At 60.5% G+C, this 26,776-nt stretch overlaps 4 protein-coding genes across 6 annotated transcripts in view; 2 read left to right on the top strand and 2 right to left on the bottom strand.

The window, feature by feature from the left end:
• Nucleotides 1–65: 65 nt before the first annotated feature.
• MTX1 (metaxin 1) lies at nucleotides 66–4,720 on the top strand. Of its 2 annotated transcripts, XM_049634870.1 has the most exons (8): nucleotides 66–177; nucleotides 1,436–1,505; nucleotides 1,625–1,704; nucleotides 3,138–3,230; nucleotides 3,373–3,555; nucleotides 3,675–3,751; nucleotides 4,134–4,288; nucleotides 4,381–4,720. In XM_049634870.1, the coding sequence occupies exons 1-8, from the start codon at nucleotides 97–99 to the stop codon at nucleotides 4,593–4,595; spliced, it is 954 nt and encodes a 317-aa protein (XP_049490827.1). In that variant the 5' UTR covers nucleotides 66–96; the 3' UTR covers nucleotides 4,596–4,720. The 2 variants fall into 2 exon arrangements, with proteins under 2 accessions (XP_049490827.1, XP_049490826.1); XM_049634869.1 differs by lacking the exons at nucleotides 66–177; nucleotides 1,436–1,505 and adding an exon at nucleotides 2,548–3,047 and having other exon boundaries at nucleotides 1,627–1,704.
• Nucleotides 4,719–9,682, bottom strand: GBA1 (glucosylceramidase beta 1). Of its 2 annotated transcripts, none has more exons than XM_049634853.1 (11): nucleotides 9,500–9,682; nucleotides 9,048–9,135; nucleotides 8,603–8,794; nucleotides 8,306–8,452; nucleotides 7,889–8,022; nucleotides 7,484–7,656; nucleotides 7,041–7,278; nucleotides 6,500–6,724; nucleotides 5,971–6,134; nucleotides 5,477–5,593; nucleotides 4,719–5,408 (listed from the first exon to the last, which is right to left on the bottom strand). In XM_049634853.1, the coding sequence occupies exons 1-11, from the start codon at nucleotides 9,524–9,526 to the stop codon at nucleotides 5,171–5,173; spliced, it is 1,743 nt and encodes a 580-aa protein (XP_049490810.1). In that variant the 5' UTR covers nucleotides 9,527–9,682; the 3' UTR covers nucleotides 4,719–5,170. The 2 variants fall into 2 exon arrangements, with proteins under 2 accessions (XP_049490810.1, XP_049490811.1); XM_049634854.1 differs by having other exon boundaries at nucleotides 5,187–5,388; nucleotides 9,500–9,675.
• DAP3 (death associated protein 3) overlaps nucleotides 8,910–26,776 on the top strand; it is a 320,245-nt gene continuing 302,378 nt past the window's right edge. Inside the window, exon 1 of the mRNA XM_049634866.1 lies at nucleotides 8,910–8,914. The gene's annotated coding sequence lies outside the window, so the exon portion shown is untranslated. The remainder of the gene's footprint in view (nucleotides 8,915–26,776) is intronic.
• On the bottom strand, nucleotides 21,059–26,727 carry ENTREP3 (endosomal transmembrane epsin interactor 3). Its single transcript, XM_049634848.1, is given in 13 exon segments — nucleotides 21,059–21,811; nucleotides 21,904–22,157; nucleotides 22,277–22,345; nucleotides 22,844–23,395; nucleotides 23,573–23,642; nucleotides 23,973–24,072; nucleotides 24,200–24,258; nucleotides 24,260–24,373; nucleotides 24,882–24,989; nucleotides 25,127–25,246; nucleotides 25,352–25,462; nucleotides 25,700–25,756; nucleotides 25,954–26,727. Coding segments are annotated over 13 exon segments (2,013 nt in total). The 5' UTR covers nucleotides 26,179–26,727; the 3' UTR covers nucleotides 21,059–21,637.

Below are 26,776 nucleotides of genomic sequence, written 5' to 3'. Positions count from 1 at the left end.
TCGGGCGGCGCGAGGGGCGGGCCTGGGGGGGCGGGGCCGCGCGGGGGGCGGGCGGAAGCGCGGGGGGAGGTGCTTCCGGGACAGAGGGCGGGCAAGATGGCGGCGCCCATGGAGCTGTTCTGCTGGTCGGGGGGCTGGGGGCTGCCGTCAGTGGACCTGGACAGCCTGGCCGTGCTGGTGAGGGGTGGCGCCGTCGCCCTCTGCTGCGCCCTGGAGGACTGGGGAGGGAGCCGAACTAGCCGATCGTCCGGATTTGACCAGGGCGCCTCAGCACGGGCTCACTGGGGGAGACTGAGGCAATCAAAGACTGAGCCTGGCCGACGTAGGCTCAGTGCCCTGTGGCTTAACAGCCTAGGTTTTGCGCAGCCATAGGAAGAGGCCTGGTCGGGGGTTCAGGAAATGGGTTTTAGTCCTTGCTCATCCATTTACTGGCTGTGTGACCTTGGGGCTATCCCTGGTCTCTGAGGGCTGTTTCTTCATCCGGAGGTTTACTGAGCCTCGGCGATCTGAGGGTTCTCAGGCGTGGCATTCCTGTCTTCTCAGCCTCCCTTTCCTCCTCCTCCTCCTCCTCCTCCTCCTCCTCCTCCTCCTCCTCCACCACCACCACCACCACCACCTCCACCTCCTCCTCACTACACAGCATTACTGAGTTCGTTTATTGAACCAAAAGGCCTCCCGCCAGGCTCTGTGGAAAGAGCTTTGGAGTCAGTTCGTTCACTTTATTCACTCACTCTTTCATTTAATAAGCATGTTATCAGGCCTCTCCCAGATACCACACCTTGGCGTGCAAAGATGAGTAAGACTTAGTTAATCCCCTGTAGTTGTTTACCGAAAGGGAAACGTGTTAGCAAATAAAGGTAATAAGTTGAGGTGCCAAGGTTTAAGTAGGAGCAGGCCACAGAGACTCCCTCAGAAGGGCACGATCAGTGCTTCCAGGAAAAGGGATATACTGGGTAGGAAGAACTTATGAGGATGTTTGTACATCAGGTAGATGGCAGGAGAGGGAAGGCTTTTGCTGGCAGACCTAGTATTAGAGACCGGTTCACAACCCCCCCCCCCCAAGCCCTGCGTTACCCGTTGTAAAATGGAAACCATAACGTCCACCTCTTTGTGAGGCAAGTACCAAGCACAGCACAACAAGGGTTCAATAAATATTTTTTCTTTTTTTCTTTCGTTTATTTATTTTGAGAGAGAGATCGCGCGTATGCAAGCAGGGGAGGGGCAGAGAGAGGGAGAGAGAGAATCCCAAGCAGGCTCCGCACTCACTGTCAGTGCAGAGGCCAACACAGGGCTCGAACTCACCAACCGTGAGATCGCGACCTGAGCCGAAAATCAAGAGTCGGACGCCCAACCGACTGAGCCACCCAGGAGCCCGTTTTTGCTCTTCCTGATTCCCCTGTGGGGGCCTCTCTGCCTTCTGCTTCCTTCCCTGCAGACCTATGCCAGATTTACTGGTGCCCCACTCAAGGTGTACAAGATCACCAACCCCTGGCGGAGCCCTTCAGGTACCCAGTGTCCCTGGGGGGTGAGGAAGGGGAGGAGCAGGAGACAGACAGGAATGTGGTGTAAATACACGTGGATAGGCAGCTAAGGGTCTGTGGGTGTCCTTTTCTCTCCATGTCAGGGACTCTGCCTGCCCTTCGGACCGGTCACGGCGAGGTCATCTCGGTGCCACACAAGATCATCACCCATCTTCGAAAAGAGGTAGGTGGCTTGGGTAGGAGGGCTGCCGGTGAGAGTGGTTGAGTCATGTCAACGCATCACACGTCTGGCATCTGTGCCGAGCCAGAAGCAAGAGGCCCACAACTTCAAGGAGCACACAGTCTGATGGGACAGACACACTGTGTGGATTCAGTAAGCGCTCGGCCAGGCGTTAAGCTGGGGCGCTGGGGCGGTATCCGGAGGGACAGGGCCTTCTGCCTGCTGGGCAGGGAAGGAGAGGTAAACGGGCTGATGACACCTAGAAGGGAAAGGAGGGCAGGAGAGAACGTTTGGCTCAGGTGAGGCCCTCGAAGGTGGCTCTGGAGAGGGACTTGTCAGGGCCGTTGTCCTTTTCTCAGGGCCCAGGTTGGGCTGGATATGGGGCTCGGGATGGACAAGGCGTAGAGCCAGGGTGGGGAAGTTGAGAGAGTATTACAAGAGGAATGGGGATATCTTGACTGTCCTTCATCCTGTCCTTGGCTGTGTGACCTCGGGCAAGTTGCTTCACCTCTCAGAGCTGTAAGCCCCTTCTTTATAAAACTAGGGCTTTAGCCGGGATGCTTTCCGAGGGCTCATCTAACTTTCGTGGGAACACTTGGCAGATGTAGGAGCCTCTTGTGTTTTCCCAAAGGTGAAGGAGCTGGGAGGCATGGAGAGAGGGGGTCCAGGGAGAAACCAAAGTTCCTGGTAGGGCCCGGGCCACCGCCCCATTTCCTTATGTATGAGCACAGTTTTTCCAGTCTGCAGGGTTTTTTCCTAACACAGCCACATTGAGAGAGGGCTGTTACCCCATTCTGCAGGGGAGAAACTGAGGCTCAGAGAGATTTTTTTGTTTGTTTTTTTAAGGATCAGGCTCCAGAGGTCATGTGGGGACAAACCTCACTCAGGATGTGCAGAGAGGGTTGCTGAGGTGTGGCAGGCTGAGACATGGGGCGCGGGTACAACGTGTGGTGGTGGCACCCGGGCCATGGAATGAAATGGAACAAATAGCCAAGACCTGGGCATTGAGAGAACCAGCCAGGGGGCCCTGGTTCCTGAGGCCTGGGCTGAGGCCCACACTGCATCTGAGCTCCACTGCGCCAGCCCTGCGGTGCCCGGACTGGGAAGTTCCTGTTAGAAAGTTGCCGTCAGCGGGAGTGCTTCCAGCTTTCCGTGGAGACTCCAGGAGCCGCTCCTGGTTTGCGGCTGGGGCCTTCCTCTCCCCCCAGCGGGCGCCCGACCTTGATGGCCAGCAGGCTCCAAGGCCCAGGCTCTCCGCCAACAGCAACAGGCTACTGGGCGGGCCCAGGCGAGGGGGCCTCGGCGGGAAAAGCTGCCTGGCGTCCCTCTGCTACACGCAGGGGCCGGTGAGGGTGGTGCCGGACAGGATGCCTCCCTCCTTGGGGAAGGGCCCCTGGAGCCTCCCGGCGTCCCCCTCACGGTCATCTCCTCCACAGAAGTACAACGCCGATTACGATCTGTCGGCCCGACAAGGGGCAGACACCTTGGCCTTCGTGTCTCTGCTGGAGGAGAAGCTTCTCCCGGTGCTGGTGAGTGTGACCGAACCTCCCGACGTCCATGGCCGGGAAGGGGGGGCGGGGCGCACATGCACGCCGCGGGGAGCCCGCCCTAAGTTAGGCAGGTGCACCGGCTCAGACCTGCTTCGTCCCTCCTGCCTGCTCCCCCATCCAGATCCATACTTTTTGGGTGGACACCAAGAACTATGTGGAGGTGACCCGGAAGTGGTATGCTGAGGCCATGCCCTTTCCCCTGAACTTCTTCCTTCCTGGCCGCATGCAGCGGCAGTTCATGGAGCGGCTGCAGCTGCTGTGCGGGGAGCACAGGCCCGAGAATGAGGAAGAGCTGGAGAAGGAGGTGCGTCTGGGGCCGGGGCCGCGGTGCGAGCGGAGCCCCGAAGAGGACGGTCGGGGACGGCGGTGGGGGGGTGCCCGGGGGCCCCGCAGCCGCGAGCCCGCCCCGTGTCCTCTCTGCAGCTGTACCAGGAGGCTCGGGAATGCCTGACCCTGCTCTCCCAGCGCCTGGGCTCTCAGAAATTCTTCTTCGGGGACGCGTGAGTCTGCCTCCGGGGAAACTAGGTGGTCTGCGGGGTGGGGGGCGAGAGGCAGGTTCAGACGTCGCTGCGGGGCCCGGGGTGGCCCGGGCGCTGTGCAGGAGGTCCTCGGGACGGCCGGGACCCGATGACAGTGGGGCTGTGTGTGAGGCGGGAGGGCCGCCAGGCGCAGGAGGGGCCGCGGGGCTCTCAATGTGCCCTTTATGCAGCCCTGGGATAGAGTCCCATTCAGGGCCCGGCCGGCCCCACCTGGGGAGCCCTCCCCGCTCCGGGTGGGTCCAGGACGGGTCCAGGACGGGGCGTCCAGGACGGGGCGTCCGGCCCCCCAGGGCCCCGCCCCCGGGCCGGGCTCTCTCCTGCAGCCCTTCTCTCTCCGCTCCAGCCCCGCCTCGCTGGACGCCTTTGTCTTCGGCTACTTGGCGCCGCTGCTGCAGGCCAGGCTGCCCAGCGGGAGGCTGCAGGCCCACCTGCGGGGGCTGCACAACCTCTGCGCCTACTGCGCGCACATCCTCAGCCTCTACTTCCCCTGGGATGGAGGTGAGCGGCGGGCGGCTGCGGGCCGGGCGCTGGCGGGGGCGGGGGGGACACGGGAACCAACCCCTCCCCCCCCTTCCTGCCTCGCTCCTCAGCGGAGGTGCCGCCTCCACGCCAGACGCCAGCGGGCCCCGAGGCCGAGGAGGAGCCGTACCGGCGCCGGAACCAGGTGCTGTCCGTGCTGGCGGGGCTGGCGGCCATGGCGGGCTACGCCTTGCTCAGCGGCATCGTCTCTATCCAGCGGGCGGCACCCGCCCGGGCCCCCGGCACGCGGTCCCTGAGCATGGCCGACGAGGAGGAAGACGAGTGACCCCGCCTCGCGCTCCCGGAACGGACTTTTCTACTCTCACACATTCCAGAGGCTCCTCTGCTTCTCCGTTGTTGGTGCGGCTGGAAAACGGGCGCCACTCCCATAATAAAGCTGTCCACGCGGGCTGCAGTCGCACATTCTCTTTCTTAAGGGACCGTCATCTTTCCAGGAGCTGCTGGCTGGTGGGGGGGGCGGCCGTCGGGTGCCTGAGCCCCCTCACCCCCGCCCCCCCACCGGTGCCTGGCTTCTCGGCTGCCTGTGCCCTGACGCCGTGACTGCTTCCGCACGGCCCGCGAAAGACACAGTTCCCCCCTCCCCCACACCCCCGTTTGGGGCCCAGCTTCTCTGATCTCCCTTTCCTCGGCCTCCCCCGCCCCCAGCTTGTGTCCATACGGACAGTGAGCTCACCCTGGGCCCGGGCCCAGTTTCCACGGGAGCCAGCACATAGCACACACTCACAGGCGGGGGGCGGGGCCGCCGGGGCTTCCCTGCGCTCCCTTTAGGGGCCTCCAGGCCCTGGCACCCACCAGGGGGAGAGTGAGTCACGCAAACCACGGCCCCTGGGCTTACGTCACCTAAGCTCGCCCTGGCCCTCGTATACCCTCTGTAGCCACAGACAGCGTGTGAGCCGACTCTGTCCCTTTAATGCCCCTGCCGAGCCCAGGCGCTGCTTGGGTATCTGCCCCATCACTGGCGACGCCACAGGTATGTGTGAATGGAGTAGCCGGGGGACAGCGTCTCCATGAAGCCCACGGCAGGGTCCTCGATGGTGAGGGGCACGTCCTTTGGGGAGCTGGGGAAGCAAGGGAGAAGCTGAGCGCTGGGTCCTGCCGAGCCCACCGCCCGGGCTTCAGCCCGCTCCTGGGCCCTGCCGCTCTCACCGGTTTAGCACGACCAGGACCGCAGAGCCGTCGGGGCGCGTCAGCGCCACCGTGTCCAAGCCGTTCTTCTCGCTGGCCAGCAGCCCCACTCTCTGCGAGCCCTCCGGAATGAACTTGCTGGGGGGGTAGGGGGAGAACGGGCGTGGTCCGGGACCCCAGCCTCGCCTCCCCGGGCCGGGGCCCGCTCCCCCAAGGGCAGCACCCTTGCCGAAGCTCTGCCCCACCTGCAGACCACAGTTCTATCCTGCCGGGCAGGCCCTGCCCTCACGTCCTGTCCCCAGCGTCCGGCATGCGGGGCTCGCCCACCACCGCCTAGTCACTTCCTGCCTGGATGGTACAAGAGGCACAGGGGCGCCTCTCCCAAGCTCCCACCCTGAACATCTTCCTGGTCCCTCACGGTGTGTGTGTGTGGGTAGGGGTGGGGGGCACCAGGAGTCCCCGGCCGTGCAGGAGACCAGCCTAGCAAGGAGGCGGGGCGCCCGCCCTCCACTCACCTGAAGTGGCCAAGGTGATAGAACATGGGCTGTTTGTAAAACGTGTCTTTGGTGATGTCTACGATGATGGGGCTGTCGACAAAGTTGCGCACCCAGTTGGGTCCCCCTTCGGGGTTCAGAGCGAGGTTCCAGTCTGTCCAGCCGACCACATGGTAGAGAAGGTTCTGCGGGAGGAGCAGGGCAGAGACAGCCCCCATGTGGGGTCCTCAGACGACGTAGTTAAGGGTCGAGGAAGACAGGCTGGCGGCGCCCCGGCCCCGTGGGGGGCGCTCCGCGCCTCTAACACCTAAGGAGGGCGGGGCGGCGAGGACGAGGCAAGGAAGCAGAGGCACGTGGAGGCAGACGTGACGGCCAGAGAGGCCAGCACTCGAGGAAAGCGGCGGTGGTGGGATGTGCGAGCCCATGAAGGGGAGGCAGGGATGACGATGCCCCGAAGAGCGAGTCAGCCCGGTGAGCTGGAGAACAGGCCCTCCTGCGGTGAGATGAGGGCGATCTGCGCCTGCCTGGCGGGAGGGGCCTGGGGGCTCACCGTGATGATGCTGTGGCTGTACTGCATCCCTCGGTCCCAGGAGCCCAGTCGCACACTCTGCTCCCAGAACTTGGAGCCCACGCAGGCCTCTGAGGCAAAGAGCATGGTGTCGGGGAACAGGCGGTGTGTCTCCCCCAGGGTGGCCTTTGCAGGAGCCAGAAAGTCCAGGTACCAATGTACAGCAATGCCATGAACGTACTTAGCCGCCTCTGGGTCCGCCAGCACCTGTATGGGGAAGGGGCTGCTCAAACCAGGCCCTGCATGGAGGGTTCCGGAAGCAGCCCTGGGGACCTGAGAAATGGGCAGTGGGCCGCAGGCAACTAGAGGGGTTAAAGTGACAAACCGCGGGGACCTCTGGGGCCCTGGAGACGCAGAGGAGGTTATGACCCCTGAGCACCCCCCGGGGGGCCGCCTGGGCGCCTGGCTCCAGCCCAGGGAGTCTAGGAATCAAGGGCTGAGGCAGGGAAGACACTGTGGGAGCCGGTCACCCGGAGGCTAGATCTGGGGGTCGCCGGGCTACCCCGGAGGCCCTGGGCCTTACCACCTGGGCCCAGCGAGGCAGCAGCAAGCGCTGGTCGTCCAATATGAGCAGGCGGACGTTGCGGTGCGTACTGTTGGCGAGGGCAGGACCCAGGTCCCGGGCGACGAAGTCTCGCTGGTGTTCGGGGGTGAAGCCCAGGCACTGGAAGGGGTACCCGCTGAGCAGCCCTGCAGAAGGCTCGTTCTCTGCCGTCACTGCCCAGAACCGTAACTTGTGCTCCGCGTAAGCGTCCAGGAACCTGACGGGGAAGAGGGTGTGAGTGGCCCTGGACAAGAGAGGGGGACCAGGACCCTGGGGAATAGGAGGCCCGGTGAGGCGGGGAAGACTGACAGGCAGAGCGTGAAAGGACCAGCAGGCAGAAAGGCAGTCTGAGGAGTCGGAACTGGGGCGACCCGGGTCCACGGCAAGGGAGGGGCTGCGGAGACGTGGGCTTGCGGCCTTACTTAACAAAGTATCTGGCCCAGGTCTGGTGGTAGAGGTCTCCCGGCTGCCCCTTGAGTGACCCCTTCCCGTTCACTGCCCCGTTGGTCTTCAGCCAAGTGGGTGACGTCCAGGGACTGGCGAAGAGTGACACAGGGCGTGGGGCCAGCTCCAGGGCCTGGTGAATCAGGGGTATCTAGAGACCGTGGAGGTGAGGAGAGAGACACCCAGAGCTGGAACATGGGCAGACCGGCCCGACCAGTGGGTCGGGCCGAGCCATCGGCCTCTGCGCTGTCCCGCCAGCCCCCACCCCCCACCCCCGGGACAGAACCGAGCGCAGGGGGCGGGCTCTGTGTCCCCCTGCAGGCTCCTCTAGCCTGAGGCTTCTCACCCAGCAGGCATCCACTCCACCGGGGCCCAGTGCCCACCTTGAGCTTGACATCTTCCTCCGGGAGGATGAAGTCACGCAACTGGAAGTCGTCAGGGCTGTCATCGTAGGTGTAGGTGCGGATGGAGAAGTCACAGCTGGCCATGGGTACCCGGATGATGTTGTACTCGATTCCTGCAGAAGAGGAAGGCCGAGACACGAGCGTCTGAGTCAGCAGGAGAATGTGGGACCTGCCTACCACCTGCCGGTCCGAGACTGTGTCTGTGGCGGGCCAAAGGGAGCCTGGGGTCCCGGCTGGGGTCTGTGGAGCCAGGCCCCTGGGTGGAACACAGGTCCTCTGAGCTAACACCCAGGGAAAGGTAGGAAGGACCCAAACGTCAGGGAGGGGTGGAAGTCAGGGTCACGGGAAGGTCAGAGTGTCAGTCGCACTGTGTCATCCTGTCCCCCTCGTCCTCACCTTCTTCAGAGAAATAGGATTTGAGTAGCAAATTCCGGGCAGGGGGTGACAGGGCAAGGATGTTGAGGGCAGCGGCGTCCGTCATGGCCCCTCCAAATCCCTTCACTTTCTGGAACTTCTGATCTGGCTGCAGGGTCAGCAGCAGGCCTGCGGATACACAGGAAACGGCGGGGGGGGGGGGGGGGGGGGGGGGGGGGCGGTGTGAGCGCACAGGGAGGAGGGGCCGGTGAGCTGCTGGCATGACTTAGCTCCGGGAGCGTCCCAGCCTGCCCTGGGGATGAGGCACACAGCGGTCACCTGTGCCCGTGCGGTTGGCCCGGATGGGCCCCAGACTCAGCTCCATCCGGCGCCCGCTGCGCGTGCTCTCGTATCGGCTGAAGGTGCCGGGGGCGGGCAGGGTCAGGGGGTCGAGAGAGTCACAGTACGTGGCATTGCAGACACAGACCACCGAGCTGTAGCCAAAGCTTTTAGGGCTGCAGGGGCGGGCACCTGGGAGGGAGGAGCAGAAGCAGAGGCCGGGGCTGAGGGAGGACAGGGAGAAGGGACGCACCTGGCCGGACGAAACGGACACTCATTTCAAAACTCCTCTCGCTGTTCTGCCCCCGCGAGGTTGGTCTCAGTCACTCAGAAGGTTTGCCGATCGTCCCTGACACGGCAGCGTGCCAGAAGGCGCCCACAGGACCGTCGGGCAGGGGGAGCCTCCTCAGGACCTCAGGACCGACGCCCCTCGCGACTCACTCACCTGAGGCCCACGGCACCGCCTGAAGGAAAAGCAGGCCCACGAGCCTGGCAGCCAAGACGCCTCCCCGGCCTGGGGGCTCGGGGCGCTCCTGAGGACAGAATGAGGACCGGCTGGAAGGCCGCTCTCCACCCCTCAGCTACTCTCCCGTGGGCGGGGAGGGCCCACAGCCTGGCTCCCATCTGCCTCTGATGGCGATGGCACAGGACCCAGAGACACCCGGGGGGCTGCCCTCCCACCGTGCCCTCTGCCCACCCCGACCAGGACCCTTCTCCACCCCTCTTCCCTCCCGCTTCTCCCTGGACCCCACCCCCCCTCCATCTGGCCCTCCGTCAAAGAGCCACGATGGCCTGGATTTGAGGAGACTATCATCCATCATTGAATTCCAGCCTCCGGATGGCCAGGATTCCAGAAGCAGAGCGACAGGACCCGGCTGGGAGCTGTGGCTCACTCACCTCTCGGGGAGGAGTCGAGGGCTCCATCACCAGGTGACGGCACTGCAGGGTTCCCGAGCCTCGGGAGGACAGAGGGTCCCCTAAATACAAACAGGGATGCAGGTCCTGGCAGTAGCTGGACACCCGATCAACCCTGCGGGTTTAGTTCCGGCATAAAGGGGGGGGGGGGAGTAGGTGGGTCACGTGACGACTCTGGGAGTGTCACATGATACAGGAAGTGAGGCAATTGCAACCATACTTGTAAAGGGCGACTGGCCTCCTCCAGGCGGTTGGCGATTATTCATCCTAGGACGTCCTGGGAGGCACGTGTGGGTGACAGCCTCAGGAAGAACGTGGATCAAGGATCCGCGCGGAAGGTTGGGTAGAGGCTCCCGAATCCCTGAGGATGGACGACACAGCAGGCCCACCGCTTTCCCAAGAAAAGAGGCTTGTGAGTAACAGCCAATAAAGGTGGGGCGCCAGGCTGGCTGGGTCGGTAGAGCAGGTGAGTCCTGATCTCCAGGTTGTGAGTTCAAGCCCCACACTGGGCACAGAGCTTCCTTAAAAAAATGAATACAAATAAAAATAAAGTAATACTAATAAAGGTGATGCTAATGAAAGAGATTCACCTCCAGAATCCTGGAAGTGGTTAAGGCATAATTTGCCCTATAGGCCTTGTGAGGGGAGTCACACACTTAACACGGGTGGTTACAGGGGCGCCTGGGTGGCACGGTCGGTCGAGCGTCCGACTTCAGCTCAGGTCATGATCTCACGGTTCCTGATTTCGAGCCCCGCGTCGGGCCCTGTGCGGACAGCTCGGAGCCTGGAGCCTGCTTCGGCTTCTATGTGTCCCTCCCTCACTACCCCTCCCCTGCTGATGGTCTGTGTCTCTCTTTCTCAAAAATAAATAAACATTTAAAGTTTTCTAAAAAAAAAAAAAAATCACATGTAGTTACAGACGAAGAGAAGGTAACAAGCGTTCGTGGGGTGGCCGTGCATGGTGGGAGTGACCCAGGAAGGTTTCTCGGAGGAGAAGGGGTGGAAATGCAGGGAGGACAGGTCCTGGCCGAGGGCGGGAGTCACCAACACCAAGCCCCTCATCAGACGAGGACTGTCACAACTGGTTTTCCTTGGTTGTGCAAAGCGGTTCCAAAACCGGTCGGTATACGCAGCTGTGTCCTCAGTGGATGTGAGAAGGGGTTGGGCCGCAGTGGTGCCTCCTGGGCACCTCTGATTTAGCGGGAGCGACACGCACGGCTCCGAACCGTGGCTCTGGGGGCTGATCTCCTCACCTGTGAGACGGAGCCCTGACTGGGACCAGTAAGCCGAGTGCGGCGCCTGGAGCCCAGGAGGGGCTGGAGAGCCGCTGGTTTCCTGTGTGCCTGTGGTCTGTTGAATCATTCCAGTGACGGGACGCCGGGGAGCTCAGTTGGAGAAGCACCCGACTTGGACTCGGGTCATGATCTCGTGGGTCGAGAGTTCGAGCCCCGCGTTGGGCTCTGCGCTGACAGTGGGAGCCTGCCTGGGATTCTCTCTCTCTCTCTGCTCCTTTCCCAGCTTGCTCTCTCACTCTCTGTCAGAATAAATTAAAAAAAAAAAAAAAATTAAAGAAATGATTTCAGTGAAGACTTTCCAGACACACTCCGGGCAAAATTGATCATTGCCTCTAGGTTCCTACGGCCCTGAAGGCTAGTCTCAGTGAGACAAGCTGGGTTTGAATCCTGGCTCCCGCACTTTCCAGCTGGGTGACCTTCAAGGAACTCCTGCATCACGCTAAGCCACACGCGCTGCGCTGCCGAGGTGCCGGTCCCTGCGATGTCCCCAAATGTGCCAAGCCCGACCGCGGACTTCGGGGGGGGGGGGGGGCGCGTCCCGATCTCCCCTGACGGTAAGTGGCTAAGGAGGGGCGCAAATTAGCTGCAGCAGAGGGCTTCCCGACCCGACCCGGCGGGAGTCTGGTAAGGGGGCAGACCCGCCCCCCCAAAGAGCTGCGGGTCTTTCCACGCAGAGAACCGGGTCGTAGCCCTTCCGCGTCCTGCTTCCCAGCCAGCCTCTCCACTTCCAGGGCGGGAATCGCGTTGGACTGGGCCCAGAGCAGGGTGTCGGCGGGGTCGCTGAGGGGGGCTTTCTGGGGTCTCTGTGGAAGCAGCCCCGGGAGGGGCCGGGACAGCGTCTGGGAGTCCTCGCGCCCCGTGCGCGCGGCCTGTGTGCCGTCCCGCGCCAGGCGGCGGTGACCGGACCCCCGGGTGACGACGTGTGGCCACACACGTGTGTGCACCAACCACAGCAGCAGGTTAGGCGTGTGTGTGGAGGGAGCTCGCCGACCGTGAAGACGCGCCTTCCTCCCACGGCGCAGCTGGCCGGGCCCCGGGCGGGCGGCTGCCAAACGGTCAGTGGGAGCCGAATCACCGGCCCCGCGCCGGTCTCCTGTTTTTCCAGGAGGTGCGGTCAGGCCTCGCTCTCCGGAGGAGGCCGGGGACACCCCGCACCTCACCGCTGCCCTTTGCTCAGCCCGACGGTGTGTGAAGCACATACCCCTGGCCCTGGCCGGCTCGCAGGCTGCAGCGCCCTTGTCCCTGCCCTGGTCCCCTCGGCAGGCACACGGTTGGTGAGCGTCTCGTGTCCCCCTCTGACCCTTCCGTTTGTAAAGAGTTTCCAGCACAGACATCATCTCATCTTTCAGATTTCTCTCACAATGTGATTTGCCCTTGAGGCTTTTATACGTTTTTTTTTTAAGTTTATTTCTTTTGAGAGAGAGAGGTGGGGGGAGGGGCAGAGAGAGGGAGAGAGGATCCTAAGCAGGCTCCCCACTGTCCGCGCAGAGCCCAGCTCAGGGCTCGAACTCATGAACCGTGAGATCATGACCTGAGCTGAAACCAAGAGTTGGATGCTCAGTGGACTGAGCCACCAGGCCCCCCTCTTTTTCTCCTCCTGCTCCTCCTCCTCCCCCTCCTCCTCCTCTCCCTCCTCCCCCTCCTCCTCCTCTCCCTCCTCCTCCTCCTCCTCCTCCTCCTCCTCCTCCTTCTTCTTCTTCATGCAACAAGAAACATTTATTTCACAGAGCTTCTGTGGGTCAGGAATTCAGGAGTACCTTAGCTGGCTGCTTCAGATTTGAGGTTTCTCATGAGACTGTAGCCTAGATGTTGGCCGGGGCTGTGGCCCTCTGCAGGCTCGGAGACGACCTGACGGTGAGCCGCTAACTAACACGAACCGGGCGGACCGAAGGCTGGCTGTTGGCAGGAGGCCTCGGGTCCTCACCGTGTGGACTTATCCACGGGGCTGTTTGCGCGTCCCCACAACATGGCAGCGTGAGAGGTCTCAGGGAGACGGCCAGGCGGGAGCCCCGGGAGCCACACATCGTCATTTCTGCAACACCCTATTGGTCACACAGGCCTCCCCTGTGTGATACGGGGGGCGGTGCTGAAGGACTGACAAAGGTATGAACACCAGGTGGGGCCATCTAGGAGGCTCCCTAGCAGAGTCCACCCTCTGGTCCCCAGTAGTCATGTCCCTCCCACACGTAAATATTTTACCTCCCCCCAAGCTCCCCCACAATCTCATCTTATTATAGCCAAAGTCTAGAATCTCGTTAGGCAATGGTTTCTTATATATGATTCCAAAACACAAACGACAGAAGAAAAAAAGATAAATCGGACTCGTCAAAACAAAAAGTGTTTGTGCAGGGCACCTGGGAGGCTCAGTCGGTTGGGCGTCCGACTTCGGCTCAAGACATGATCCTGCAGTTCGTAAGTTCGAGCCCCACGTCGGGCTCTGTGCTGACAGCTCGGAGCCTCGAACCTGCTTCGGATTCTGTGTCTGCCTCTCTCTCTGCCCCTCCCCCACTCACACTCTGTCTCTCTCGCTCTTTCTCTCTCAAAAATAAACATTAAAGAAAATTTTTAAACCCTCTCAAGTATATAGTTTAATGGTTTTTAGTAAATTTACTGAGTCGTGCAACAGTTAATCTCCATTCTCACCCCAGTCCCAGGCAACCACTGATCTATTTTCTGTCTCTAAAGATAGCCTATTCTAGAATTTCATATACATGGAATCATGTGATATGTGATCTTTTCTGTCTGACTTCTTTCGCTTTGCATCATGTTTTGAGGATCATTCATGTCATGGCCTGTTTCACTGTTTGTTCCTTTTTGTCGCCGAACAGTATTCCGTTGTATGGACATACTTTCGTTTCTCTCTCTCTCCTTTTAAACGTTTTTAAGTTGATTTATTTTGAGAGAGAGACAGCACGCGTGGGGGAGTGGCAGAGAGAGAGGGGAGAGAATTCCAAGCAGGCACCACTCTTCCAGCGCGGAGCCTGATGTGGGGCTTGAACTCACGAACCATGAGATCACCACCCGAGCCGAAACCGAGAGCCGGATACTTAACTGAGCCCCCCAGGCGCCCCTGATACTTGGGTTTCTCTTGAGGAGTTTTCCAAAGCGGCTGCACCATTTACACTCCCCTCGATGACACATGAGTGTTCCAGTGCCTCCACATCCCTGACAACGGTTGTCACTGTCTTTTTGATTGTAGCCAGTAGCCATCCTAGCACAGGCGCAGTGGTGGCCCACAATGGTTTTGGTTTGCATTCCCTTAATAACCAATACTGTCGAGCATCTTTTCACGTGCCTGTTGCCCTTTGTACGTTATCCTCGGGAAAATGTCTGTTCAAATCCTTTGCGCATGTTTAAATTGGGTTGTCTGTTTATGATTGAGCTGTAGGAGCTCTTTATATATCTTGGATCCTTGGCCCTTGTCAGATATATGACTTGCAAATATTTTCTCCCATTCTGTGGGTCATCTTGTCACCTTTTTGTAAAAAATGTTTTAACATGTATTTATTTTTGAGAGACAGAGAGAGAGCGGGAGCAGGGGAGGGGCAGAGAGAGGGAGACACAGCATCCCAAACAGGCTCCAGGCTCAGGGCTGCCAACACAGAGCCCGATGTGGGGCTTGAACTCACAAACCATAAGATCATGACCTGAGCCAAAGTCGGACGCTCAACCAACTGAGCCACCCAGGCGCCCCATCTTGTCACCTTCCTGATGGCGTCTTTTGAAACACAAACACTTGATTTTTTTTTTTAATTTACATCCAAGTTAGTTAGCATATAGTACAATGATGATTTCAGGAGTAGATTCCAGTGATGGATCCACTTTTTTATATTTTTTAATGTTTATTTATTTTGGAAGGAGAGAGAGAGAGCATGATCAGGGGAGGGGCAGAGAGAGGGAGACACAGAATTGGAAACAGGCTTCAGGCTCTGAGCTGTCAGCACACAGCCTGATTACAGGGCTTGAACCCATGAACTGCGAGATCATGACCTGAGCCAAAGTCAAATGCCCAACAGACTGAGCCACCCAGGTTCCTCTGGAGAGACTTAAAAAAAAAAAAAAAACTTTATGGGGCGCCTGGGTGGCGCAGTCGGTTAAGCATCCGACTTCAGCCAGGTCACGATCTCACAGTCCATGAGTTCGAGCCCCGCGTCAGGCTCTGGGCTGATGGCTCGGAGCCTGGAGCCTGTTTCCGATTCTGTGTCTCCCTCTCTCTCTGTCCCTCCCCCGTTCATGCTCTGTCTCTCTCTGTCCCAAAAATAAATAAACGTTGAAAAAAAAAAACTTTATGTTTTAATTTATTTTTGAAGGAGAGAGAGAGAGACAGAGCATGAGTGGGGGAGGAACAGAGAGAGAGAGGGAGACACAGAATTCAAGGCAGGCTCCAGGCTCTAAGCTGTCAGCACAGAGCCCGATGCGGGGCTCAAACTCATGAACTGTGAGATCATGACCTGAGCTGAAGTTGGACGCTTAACTGATTGAGCCACCCAGGTGCCCCTGGAGAGACTTTTTTAAATGTTTATTTAATTTGAGAGAGAGAGAGAGAGAATGAGCAGGGGAGGGGCAGAGAGAGAGAGAGAGAGAGAGAGGGAACCCCATGCAGGTTCCACAGTGTCAGTGCAGAGTCCAGAGCTCAGCGCAGGGCTCGGTCTCACAAACCAAGAGACCATGACCTGAGCACAGATGGTCTGACGCTTAACCCACAGAGTGGCCCAGGCCCCCCGCAGATCACACCTGGACTGAACCAGTAAACAGTGCGTCGCATGTGCAGCTGGCTGGTGGCCTTGCAAGCACCTGCAGGAGCACAGGGCACAGCAGAAGGCTGTTCGACCACGTCTTTTCCCCAGCTGCACGCGCTCCCGGTCACCGAGAAAGCAGCTGCAGCCGCGTCAGGACGATGTACTGTCTCCACGCTTCCCTCTCCGCCACGATCTTCTCCTAAATTGTTGGGCTCTATCCAAAAAACCCGCAAACAACAACAACAAAACTTCGCGTAAAACTTCTCTGCATTATTATATAATGAAGGCTTGCTTAAATGGAAAGGCTTAAAGTTTTTTTTTTTAATTTTGTCTTTAATTTTGAGAGAGAGAGAGAGAGAGAGTGCAAGCGGGGGAGGGGCAGAGAGACAGGGAGACCCAGAATCTGAAGCAGACACGGAATCAGCACAGAGCACAGGGGAGCTCGAACCCAGGAACCGAGAGATCGTGGCCTGAGCGGAAGTGGGACGCTTAACCGACGGAGAACCGCCCCCCCCCCCCCCCCCCCCCCCCCCCCCCCCCAACCTTTTTTTTTCTTCCCCTGTTGTTGAGGAGAACATTCCAACGTCCCGCGGAATGACCGGCAGTTGTTCCCGCCGCGGGGCGGCCCTGCGCCATCTGGCTCGTCTGCCCTTCCTGCCCTCGCACCGCCGACACCTCTGACCGCCTCCCGACCGGGACCGCGCAAAAGACACAGATTTTGCGAACGCCCCCTAGGGGGCGACTGAGGACCGCGGCCCTGGGGGAGTCCCCGCCCGCACGCCGGCCTGCTGGCAGCGGCCACGAGGGGCGCACGAGGTGGCGGCGGACGCATCCCTCTGTCCCCTTTGCACAGCACTTTTAAAAGACTTAGCTGAGCACCAGAGAAGGTGACTGGGAGCTAAATATAAGCGACAAGCAGAAGGACAAAAATAGTCTGGCTGAGCCAGCACCGCAGCGCTGACCCCACCGCGCAGGCCGAGGGGGACTAACTGAACGCGGGGGTCAGACTTCGAGGAAGGCCCAACAGGGAGATGCGGTCAAGGCTGCAGGGAGGAGGGGTTCAAACAGCGAACACCAGCGAACCCGCCCGCACATTCCCTACTGTTCCGAGCCTCTCGTGCAAGGTTGTGATGAGGCTCACGGAAGGTAAGAATGTCTGTGGACTGGAAAGTTCCATGGAAACCTCAGGGCGGAATCAGTACTTTATTGCTGCTCAGCCTGTCTTCCCTCCAGGGACAGTCCGAGGCGTCTTGTGTCCGAAACCCTTAAGTCTCCCTCCGCTGCCCCCGGGTGCCCCTGTCCCTTAAACAGCGCCAAGATGGAAGGGCATTTGAGCCGGGACCCCGGGGAGCCTGCTCAGGACCGGAAGCCTCACTCAGTCACTCACCAGATCTGAGACACTGGGGAGCGACCTGACTTCTGAGAGGCCGAATTTCCTCAGCTCCTGTTGCCTTGGCGGCTGTGACGAGGATTTCACGGGGCAATGCACGCGATGGGGTTATTTGTGGCCAGACTTCCTGAACGAGTTGCTACACGCCTCTCACACTTCCTGCGTTCCGCGGGCCTGCCCTGGACCCTCTCTCTGCTCCAGACCTGCTCCTGCCAAGGTCACTAATGGTCTCTCTGTTGCTAAGTCCCATGGGTAGCGTTCGGCCCTTCTTTGACTTGACTCTTCACCTCAGTCGACACAGGACTTACCCCCCTCCGGAAGCCTGCTCCTGTTTTCACAACTCCAACCTCTACTCCACGTTCGGATGTCTCCCCACTCCTTTGGCTGCTCCTTCTCTTTTGTAGGCAGCACCCCCTCTTTCTGTCTAGGTGTCCCTTTCGGGGGTCTGGTCTAGGCCTTACTCTCCTCATATGTCATGCTGTCTCCAAAGAGACAACTCCATGGCTTTGATTCCTTTCTAGTTGCTTTTGGTTCCAAAATCTCCACCTCCGATCCCAGTCTTTCTCCTGGGATTGACTCTGTGACGGGACTCTGCCCTCCAGACCTTCCCTCTGGGTGTCTCACAGACGCCGTCAGCAGGACAATCACGAGGTCACTGTGCCCTGCAGCCAACTCTGCTCTTCCTCCTGTGCTTTCTTTCCCCAGGAATGGAACCCCTTCCTCCCAGAACCTGGGGCTCATCTTTGACTCTGTTCTCTCTCTGTACCCTTACCCCCATTATTTCTCCTCTAAACTACTGAAACGTCTCTCTCGTGGTCTCCTAACCTCCACTTTTCTCTTATAATCCATTCTCTGAGAACTGGATGTTCTAACCAAAACACAAATTCTGAAGCTTCCACTCTCTCTCCTTCCTTAGATCCTTCCATGGCTCCACTCTGCCCTTAAGAGGGGTTATGGGGCCTGGCCCTTGCTCCCCCTGCTTTCTCACCTCTCCACGTACACCTTATGCCCCAACCACACTTCCTCTAACCGGCCATACTTCATCTGGCCCCTGTTCTCCCTCTGGCCATGCATGCTTTCTTTTTCTCCTCTCTTGAAAAAAAAAAATGAGTAACTACTCTTTTTCATCACTGAGGCCTGAGCATTAACGTCACTGCCCTCAGAACCATCCTCCTGACACCTCTGCCTGGGTTAGGCGTCCTTGCCATGGGCTCCCCAATTCACACACCCAACAAATAACCGAGTATCTGCTAGGTGCCAGACACTGTTCTCGAGCCTGGGGATATGGCAGTGAGGAGGAGGATGAAGTCCCTGGCCCTACGGAGCTCATATTCAAGTGAGGGTGGAAGGGAGAAAAACAGAAGGTTTCGGGTGACCATAAGAATTACGAAGCAAAATAAAAGCTAGAGTGGGCTGGTCAGAACCAGTGAGGGGGAGAGTGAGACCCAGTGAGTCTGGTTGGCTCCAGATTTTGTAGGGCCTCAGTGACCACAATAATGAGTCCAACTTTTGTTCTAAGATGGAAATTCACTGGAGAGTTTGGTGCAGGGAAGTGACAAGATTAGATTTATATTTTTAAAAGATCACGTTGGCTGCTGTGTAGAAATCAGACTATAAGGGGCAGGTGCCAAGGCAGAGAGACCAGCCTCCTCCCCTTTGTTCTAAGTCCCTCCTGCAGGCTCTTCCTTCAGCATGCAACACTCTTCTCCTCCGGTTGGCCTCCTTTATGCCTGTTCATCTCTTTCAGAACTCTGCTCATATGCCATTTTCTTAGAAATTCTCTCTCCACGCAAGCTCCCACACCCCTCCTGTAACAGGAGATCACAGCCTTTACGTCTTTTGTGTAGCTCACCACCGTTGGACTTAACTGTACCAATGTGTCCCACTGTAATTGCTGTGTCCCAGGGTAAGCACAAGAGGGTAGGCACAATAGGGTGTGTCTGGTGCCCCGCCCTATCCCCTGGGCCCGATGCCCTGGTACCTTATCGCAGCTCCCTGTCCTGAGGCCCTATGCCCACTCCCTATCCCCGGTGCCCGATCTGCACCCTATCCCCGCACCCTATCCCTGGTGCCCTATCGCCAAAGACCTATCCCCACGCCCTATCCCTGCTCCCTATCCCCGGCCTCCCTGGCGCCCTGTCCCTACGCGCTATCCCCGCTGTCTACCCTGGCGCCCTATCCCTGTACCCCATCCCCGCGCCCTATCCGGGTGCCTTATTACCGGTGTCCGCACAGTGCCTGGCACTGGTCCCGTGCTCAGTGTACATTTGTCGAATGACTAAGGAATGGGTAACTTTTACAGACTTCCTTCCCACTCCACCTCTCAAGAAAACCTCAACCGGAGGCGAAGGGAAACCCCTCCGCAGCTCGCACCGCGGGAAGCGCGGCCCAAAGAGCCTGGGCTCAGGGCGTCGGCAGCCCCTCTGCGCGCAGCCGCGGGATGTGGGGGGCGGTACGTGGGCGGGACCTCGAATAGCCGGGAGGCCGGCCGCGGGCCCGTTCCGCGCGCCTATTGGCCGTCTCGGGGACGGACTGCTCTCGCTGGCCAGCCATCGTCCCGATGGGGCGCAAGCGTATTCGGGAGTGTACGCGAAAGAGGGCGCGGAAGGCGAGAAGCGCGCATGCTTCCGGGCGCCCGGCGACAGCGCACTGTAACGGGCGACGGGGGGCGGAGTCCCCCGCCGAGTCCAGCGTGCCGGGGCTGGGCTGCGTTCCTTAGCTGGCTCCTTTGGGAGCCTCGGGGTAGGGAACGGTCAGCGCCCGGGAACTGTCCCGCGGGAACCCCAGTGGCCAGTTCCTCCCACCGCGTGGCCGTCCGGCCACGCCCCAGCACTCCCTGAGGCCGCTCGTCGTGCTGGGGAGTTGTTCCAGAAGCTTGGCCGCCTGACGCCGCGTGCGCGCAGCGCGCCGCCCTGCTCCCCGCCCTCGTACGCGCCCTGTGGCCGCCCGAGCACCGCTCCAGTAACTTGACAATTAGACCCAGCGCAGTGAGCAAAAACAAAAGCAAGCTGATGCTGGGTAGTGGCAAGTGCGCAGAACAACGTGGCACTGACGCAGCAGGGATGCCCAGTAAGGTGAGGGGGGGGCACGGCCACAGGGCACAGGTGTGCAGGGGAAGGAGGGGCGGAGCGCTCGTGTGAGGCAGTTTTCCGGAGCAGCGAGACAGGCTGTGCCTGCCCCCATCGTGTGCTGGCGAGTTTGGAGACCATTGTAAATACAGCGGGAAGCCATCAGACTTCGGCAGGACTCGATGTGACATGATTTCTTATCACTTTGCCGAGCGGAGAATGGATTTTAGCAAGAGTGGAAAGAGACCAGAGGCTGGGAGGGAGGGGGGTGGCTTGAACTAGATAGGTGGTGAAACACGCGTGAATTCAGGATAGGATTGGATGTGTTGGATGAGGGAAAAGATGAAATCAGAATGATTCCTAAGCTTCTGGAATGTGCAGCCGGCTGAGCGGTGGTGCTGTTGATCGAGATGGGAACAGTGGAGGAACAGGTGCTGGGGATGGGATGTAAGGGTTCACCTGTGGCCACGTTGAGTCTGAAAGGTCCCCTACACATCCAAGCAGAGATGTCAAGTTGGAGGTTGGAGCTCGTGGAGGAGCCAAGGAGAGTTGTCCGTGGACACGTAGAGCATTTAAAGCCACAGGTTTTGGGAGTGCCTCTTGCAGACAAAACTGAAGAGGGTCAAGGGGAGAGTCCTGGGGTCCTCCAGCATTAAACCGCTCAGCAGAGGCGTCGGAACTGGTAAAGGAAACCGAAAGGGTAGAGGGGAAAAAATGGGAGAGCGTGAGGTCTTCAGAGGGCAAAATTCAAGGGGAAAGATGCTGATTATCCGGGTTAAACGTTTCTCAGGGGTCAAGAGACATGCAGGCAGGGGAATGGCCACTGGGTCTGATACCTTTTTGGCTACCGAACACTTTTTCGAGAGCAGTGCCTGGGGAGGGGTGGGGATGGGACCTGACTGGAGTGTTCAAGAAGTGGAGGGCAGGAAGAGAGAAAACATTTTGCTATGAAAAGGAGGAGAAACACAGATAGCTGGAAATAAATGTCTTGAGGCAATTTTCTTAACTATGAAGGATGCCAGAACAAATTTCAATGGTGACCAAGATGATCCAGAAGAGAAGGGGAAAATTGAAATTTATTGAAGGCTTATTCAGTGTATTCATAGCTTTACAAACATTCATCTTCACAATGTTTTATGGATCAGGCAATTGAGGTTAAATAACTCGCCCAAGGTCATGCAGCTAGAGGTGGCAGAGCTGAGAGTCACCCAGATTTTTTGGACTCTTCATGCCTTCCCACCCCATTACCCAGGCACACAGCCCCCTGTGCTTAAGCACTGGGCCATGCCTTTGCCCTGGCCATAGTGTCCCTGTCAAATCAGAGAGAGCTCTTTCATGCTGGGGGATAAGACTTTATCTTCTTCTTCCAATGCTGTAAGCGGGGGCCTCTCCCCCACAGCCTGAATGCCCATGCAGCACAGGACAGCAGCTCCCCTGGTCCAGAGGGGCAGAGCCAAGCAGCAGGAGCCCCCGGAGGTAGGAGGCAAAGGGATACTTCTGGGGGTGTTCAGCGGGTTTCTTTTTGTGTCAGCCAGTGCGTGGGGCGCTGGGGGTTGTTGGTCCCAACCAGCTGGTGCCTGTGGCCCCAGCATTCACCCGGATCTGTTCACAGTGGCAAGAAGCCCAGGTCAGAGCCCTGTCTCCCGGCTGCCCCCGTTGAGGCTGAGGCTGTGGGGGCGGGTGGCACGCTCCAGCCTGCGAGCAGACAGAAGGCGCCGCAGGGAAGAGCCAGAGCTCAGGTCGCCACAGCTTCGAAGGTGGAGGCTCTCTCGGCCTGGCCGGCCCCACGGGCTGTGGGGCACCTAGAGGGGGACGCAGGAGAGGCCATCAGTGTGGTTCAGCCTGAAGCCCCAGGCTTTCCTGGGTTATCTTCCCAGACTCCCCTAACTCCTACCTGCTTAAGCCCATGGGCCCCATTGCCACTGGGGTCTGGGGCCTTCTTGGATATCTGGAAGAAACGAGTGACCAAGCCCCGGCCTGGCCAGCTGCTCTTCAGGTCTCCCAGGGAGTGGGCAGGTGCAGGGCCCGAGGGCAGGGGGACCTTTCGAAAGGTGGGCACAGGGCGCCGTTTCTCGGCTGAGCGGGCACGTAGCAACTTGGGAGAAGGGCAGCGGGCTAGACGGAAGAGGCAGGCTTCAGAGCAGAGGCCTGGAGAGAGAGAGAGAGAGAGAGAGGGAAGGAGAGAGAGAAGATGGGAAGGGAGGTGCAGATAGGGCCAGGCAGCACTCCCCTACCGCCTGGCCCCTGGACACCAACCACAGCCTCACCTGTATCTGCAGAGGAAACGGAAGCAGCTTCTTCCTCGAGCACTTTGGTATAAAGGTCCCTGAAGTCAGCTGGGGAGGAGATGGAGATGGTGCAAGTGCCCAGTGGACACACCCACTGATCGCACCACCCTCCGGGGGAGAGCTCCAGCCCCCAAGCCCTGTCCTCAGCAGCCTGCCCACCGGACAGGAACTAAGGTGGTCTCGCTGGTGGCCGCACCCCCCTCAGTTCCCGGAGCCCCCAGGGCAGTGATGAGCACCTGCTGTGCTGCCCAACACCTCTAGGGGAGGGGGTAGGGAGCTGAGGCCTGGGGGGGGGTAACTAACTCGGGCCCAGTCATGGAATGGGGTTTCATAAATCCTCTCTTTTAGCCACTCAGTTATGATGGTGCGTTTTCAGGAAGCGAACACTCCAGAAGTGCCCCGGGCAGGAGCGAACTCACCCTTTTTTCCGCCTCTGGCACCTCAACGGTGTCCCAGATCCTGGCGGGATCACTGGCCCCAGACTCCCCTGACCGCCCGCCTGCTCCTGAACCCTGGGTGGGGGGCGGGGGCGGGGGGGATGCTCACCGGTGTCGCTGGAGGTGGTGATGCCCGGGTCACTGTGGGACCGTGGCAGCAGCAGCGGTGGCGGGGGAGCCGGATTCGGAGGCCGGTGCCCCGGGGGGGTGAGGGAACCTGAGCTGTCGCTGAAGCGGCGAGTGGGGGCGCGGGGAGGGGGGGCCGCTGCCGCCCCCGGCCGGCCGCCGCCCCGTGGGACCCGCCGCCTCAGCTCGGGGAAGCAGGGTCCCACCCAGGGAGGCCAGCCTTCCAGCCGGTGGCAGCTGCGGGCGGCCGTGGGGGCCCCCAGAGGGGGTGGGGCCTCGGGGGCGGAGCAGGAGTAGGAGCGGGCGGCCCTGGGGGGCCTCCGCGGCAGGGGGCTGTCCTCGAAGGGGCCGCGAAGGCCGCAGTCCAGGCTGAGGCAGTAGCCGGCGCGGCTACGCTGAATGGAGCGGAAGAGCACGTAGTCGACGGAGCGCACGGAGCCCTGCAGCTCCAGCAGGCACGAGTCCTCCGACGGGCTCGAGCCCCCGGGGAGGTCACCGATGGCAGACAGCGCCAGAGACCCGCTGTCCATGGACACTGTGGGCGGCAGGGGGCGCGGGGCGGTACCGGCCCATCAGGGGCCACTCTGCCCACGGTTCCGCCTCCGAGGAGGCAGCTCGAGTCCAGGGCTCCACGGAGCCGCCCAGCCGGCCCCAGCTCGCTCGGCCGTCCCAGGCCGCCCGGCCCGTGCCCGCCTCCCCCCTTTTTGCTCACCGTCTACGATGGAGGCCACGCGCTCACAGATGCAGGAGCCGTCGTGAAACTGTGGATCAAACAGAGTGGCCTGCGGAAAACACGAGTGTCGAGGGGCCAGCCCTACACGCGGACCTGGCCACCCCGTGTGCGGGACAGAGCTCTGGACACCCAGATTCCAGTCCAGCTTTGTCACTTTGTGCGGGTCAGCTATGTGGGCCTTAGTTTCCACATCTTTAAAATAGAAATGGTACTTCCTGCTCCCTCCCGACCTTACCACGGAGAGATCAAAGATGACCCTGGACGTGCTGGGGTGACAAAGACCATGAGCACTACTGTTTTCTTTGTCCAGGGACAACGGCTCACTGAGCTTTTCAGGCTCTGTCCCAGCTCCCCAGGCCACACCGGGACCCGCTCTCACCTGGCTGTCTCCTCGTAGCCCCATGACGGCCTCATAAGAAGGGGGACAATCAGTAGGGTACAAGGGCACTGGGCTGTCCATGGAGCCATTGTAGGTGATGCTGGGAGGGGGAGGCAGAGGAAGGAGCCTGGCAGAGCACTCCTACTCCACAAAGCTCCCTCCCCGCCAACGCAGGTGGCTGCATCGCCCCCACCCCCACACCCCCGCAGGACTCTGCCAGGCCTCACCTCTGGGCGTCTGTTTCCGAGCTGCAGGTATACTCCGGGGGGTAGTAAGGTGGGGGGGGGCACCGGCGGTACAAATTCCTCCAAGTCCAGCATGGTGTGTAGCAGAGGGGCTGGCGGCGAGGACGTACAGCCCAGAGACCCCAAGGGGCCTGAGGCTGAGCGCTCTGGGGCCAGCTGCTGGGGAGCAAGCAGGTCAGCAAGGCCGATTTCTGGGAACACAGCCCCTAGGCTCCTGCACCCCTCCACGGAGTCCTGGCCCTGCCCCCTCAGGCAGCTGGGCTCCGGCCCCTCCCCCAGCCAGCACCAGCTCTTCCTCTAACGTCTAGAAAGTCCTGGCTTTATGGCCCCATCTCTGTCCAGAATTGCCACCCGTCCTCTGCTCCTGCTCCAACACTGACCCTTTATCCTCATCCCCACCTAGGACCTTCCTTCTGGACTCCGCCCAACTTGTGGTCTCACTGTTGGGTCACATACTTCCCCACTCCCTGTCCTTCTCCTCCTCGTCCTCCCTTGGACGCCCTCGACACCGCTACGCTAGATGCTAGACGTGCCTAATAAATGGCCTGCAGCCTCCGGTGCGCAGAAGCCAGTGCCGTAGCCCCCATCCCCTCGAGCCCGGTCCCAGCACATTCACCCCTGCCCCCATCGTACCTGCTTGGCTTTGACCCCAGCTCCCCCTCACCGTGTGCACGAGGTCCAGGGAGAAGATTTGGATGCAGCAGACAATAGCTGAGAGGGTACAGATGATGGCGGCACAGACGGTGAGCCCGCAGACGCTGAAGAGCAGGTTCTGGAGGAAAGAGGAAGACGGATGGGAGAGGGGCCCGGGGAAGGGTAAATCCCCCGAGTTCTGGGCCCGTGAGGCAAAGGTGAAAACCAGGATGGTGGGGGAGAAAGGAATGGCTGAGGTGGGGCGCGCACGCTCACCTTGAGGGCCCCTCGGGCTTCGTCACAGGTGGAGTTGGGGGCAACTTTCAGTTCCTGCCCCGACTCTGGACAGGGCCGAAGCAGGGGAATGGAGGGGCAGCACACACAGACCTTTCCTTCCTGAGTGGGAGTGGGGAGGGTGAGGCAGCCTGAGTCAGGACAAACCCAGGGGTCCTGCACACCTCCCCCAACCAGTTCTTTCTGACCCTCCCTTCTCAGTCTCACCATGGAGCAGTCTTGGAAGTCTCGGGCCAGCTGAGCGTTCTTACAGGAGAGAACAGAGCCAGCCATGCTGAGCATGACACAGAGCACCGAAAGCAAGGAGAAGAAGGAGACCTGGGGGGAATCAGGTGCACACTCAGGGCTGGGGCCCTCAGAGGTGCCCTCTACCACGGGTGGGCACCCTCTACCACGGGTGGGTATCCTCTACCACGGGTGGGCCCCTCCTTCACAGACATTCATGCCTGGCAGGCACAAACTGCACAACCAGTTCGCTTCTCCCGGGCGTCTGTGGGCCTCCCCTCGGGTGCTGGGCACCTGCCTCCCGGTGGGCACCAGACCCTAAACACCTACCACTAGAGTGAATGGCCGCTTCCAAGACACAACGCCAACTACCCCGGAGAACGCCAGCTGGGGACAGAGTGGGTACAGGCTCAGCCTGGCAGGGGGAGGCACCTGAGTGACCCCTCACCACAGGGTGTGCCCACCTCTATAGGAAAACCAGAAGCCCAGAGGAGGGAGGAGGGACCAGCTCCTGGACTGGCAGCTAGTGTGGAGGGGTGGGGCCCCAGGAACTACCCCACCCAACCACCGTGCACCCAACTCACCGAGAATCCAGCCCAAGACGGGCAGGACCTCTTGATGCTCTCGGTGGTGGTGACGGAGGAGGCCACCATGCTGAAGGTGACCACCAGGATGCCCAGGAGCACCTGAGCCAGCCCCAGCGTGAGCAGGGCCTGCAGCCAGGGTCGGTGGAGGCGGAGGTGGGTAAGGCCCCGGGTGCTGGGTCGACTGGTCAGCGAGCGGCTGGAGTCACTGGGCGAGGGCATCATGCCTGCCGCGCGGTTGCCTGCACCTCGCTCGGGCTCCACCGGCGCTTGGGAGCATCTCAGAGGCGCCCAAGGCCCCGTCCTCTCTCTTCTCCACCCTCCTCGCTCTAGAGCCGACCTCCCGGATGCGTCCCCTGGGGCATGGCCCAGGGCCTCCAGCTGGGCGGGGGCCCAAGGGAGGGGCGTCACGAAGGGGTCGAGGGGGACTCCCTCCCCACCACGGGCACCGGACGGGCACCGTGCCCGGGACGGCGATGAGGACGCGGGGGCGCCGGCTCATCGCATCTCCCTGGAGAACGGGGGCGCCGAGAAGGGCAGGTCCAGGCGTGAGGAGAGGCGGCGGTCGGGAACGCGGGGCAGGACGGGGCGGGTGGGAAGAAGCGGGGAGGGGTCCCAGGGGCCTGAGACCGCCTGGCGGGGAGAGGCCGGGGCGCCGCCGGCTGCCCGGCCGCCCGCCCCGCTCCCCCCGCGCGACTCGCTGCGCTCCCCAGTCCCGGGCGGCAGCAGGTCCTGCCCCGCGGCGGGGCGGGGCGGGGCGGGGGCGGGGCTGCGCGGTGCCACCAGGGCGTCGGCGTCCGCCCGCAGGCCCCGCGCAGAGGTG

The sequence above is a fragment of the Panthera uncia genome, chromosome F1, assembly GCF_023721935.1.
Source record: "Panthera uncia isolate 11264 chromosome F1, Puncia_PCG_1.0, whole genome shotgun sequence".
In the NCBI taxonomy this organism is placed as follows: domain Eukaryota; kingdom Metazoa; phylum Chordata; class Mammalia; order Carnivora; family Felidae; genus Panthera; species Panthera uncia.
The sequence above is the reverse complement of the archived record's forward strand: the minus strand, read 5'-3'. Positions and strand labels throughout refer to the sequence as shown.

Excerpts from the sequence above, each read along its gene's own strand:
- MTX1 (XM_049634869.1), top strand. The coding sequence starts at position 2,679 with ATGGAACAAATAGCCAAGACCTGGGCATTGAGAGAACCAGCCAGGGGG. Across the intron at positions 3,048-3,137 it reads TCTGCTACACGCAGGGGCCG|AAGTACAACGCCGATTACGA; the intron begins GTGAGGGTGGTG and ends TCTCCTCCACAG. Across the intron at positions 3,231-3,372 it reads AGAAGCTTCTCCCGGTGCTG|ATCCATACTTTTTGGGTGGA; the intron begins GTGAGTGTGACC and ends TCCCCCATCCAG.
- GBA1 (XM_049634853.1), bottom strand. The coding sequence starts at position 9,526 with ATGGAGCCCTCGACTCCTCCCCGAGAG. Across the intron at positions 8,023-8,305 it reads ATCCTATTTCTCTGAAGAAG|GAATCGAGTACAACATCATC; the intron begins GTGAGGACGAGG and ends CCTCTTCTGCAG. Across the intron at positions 7,657-7,888 it reads AGGAAGATGTCAAGCTCAAG|ATACCCCTGATTCACCAGGC; the intron begins GTGGGCACTGGG and ends CACGGTCTCTAG.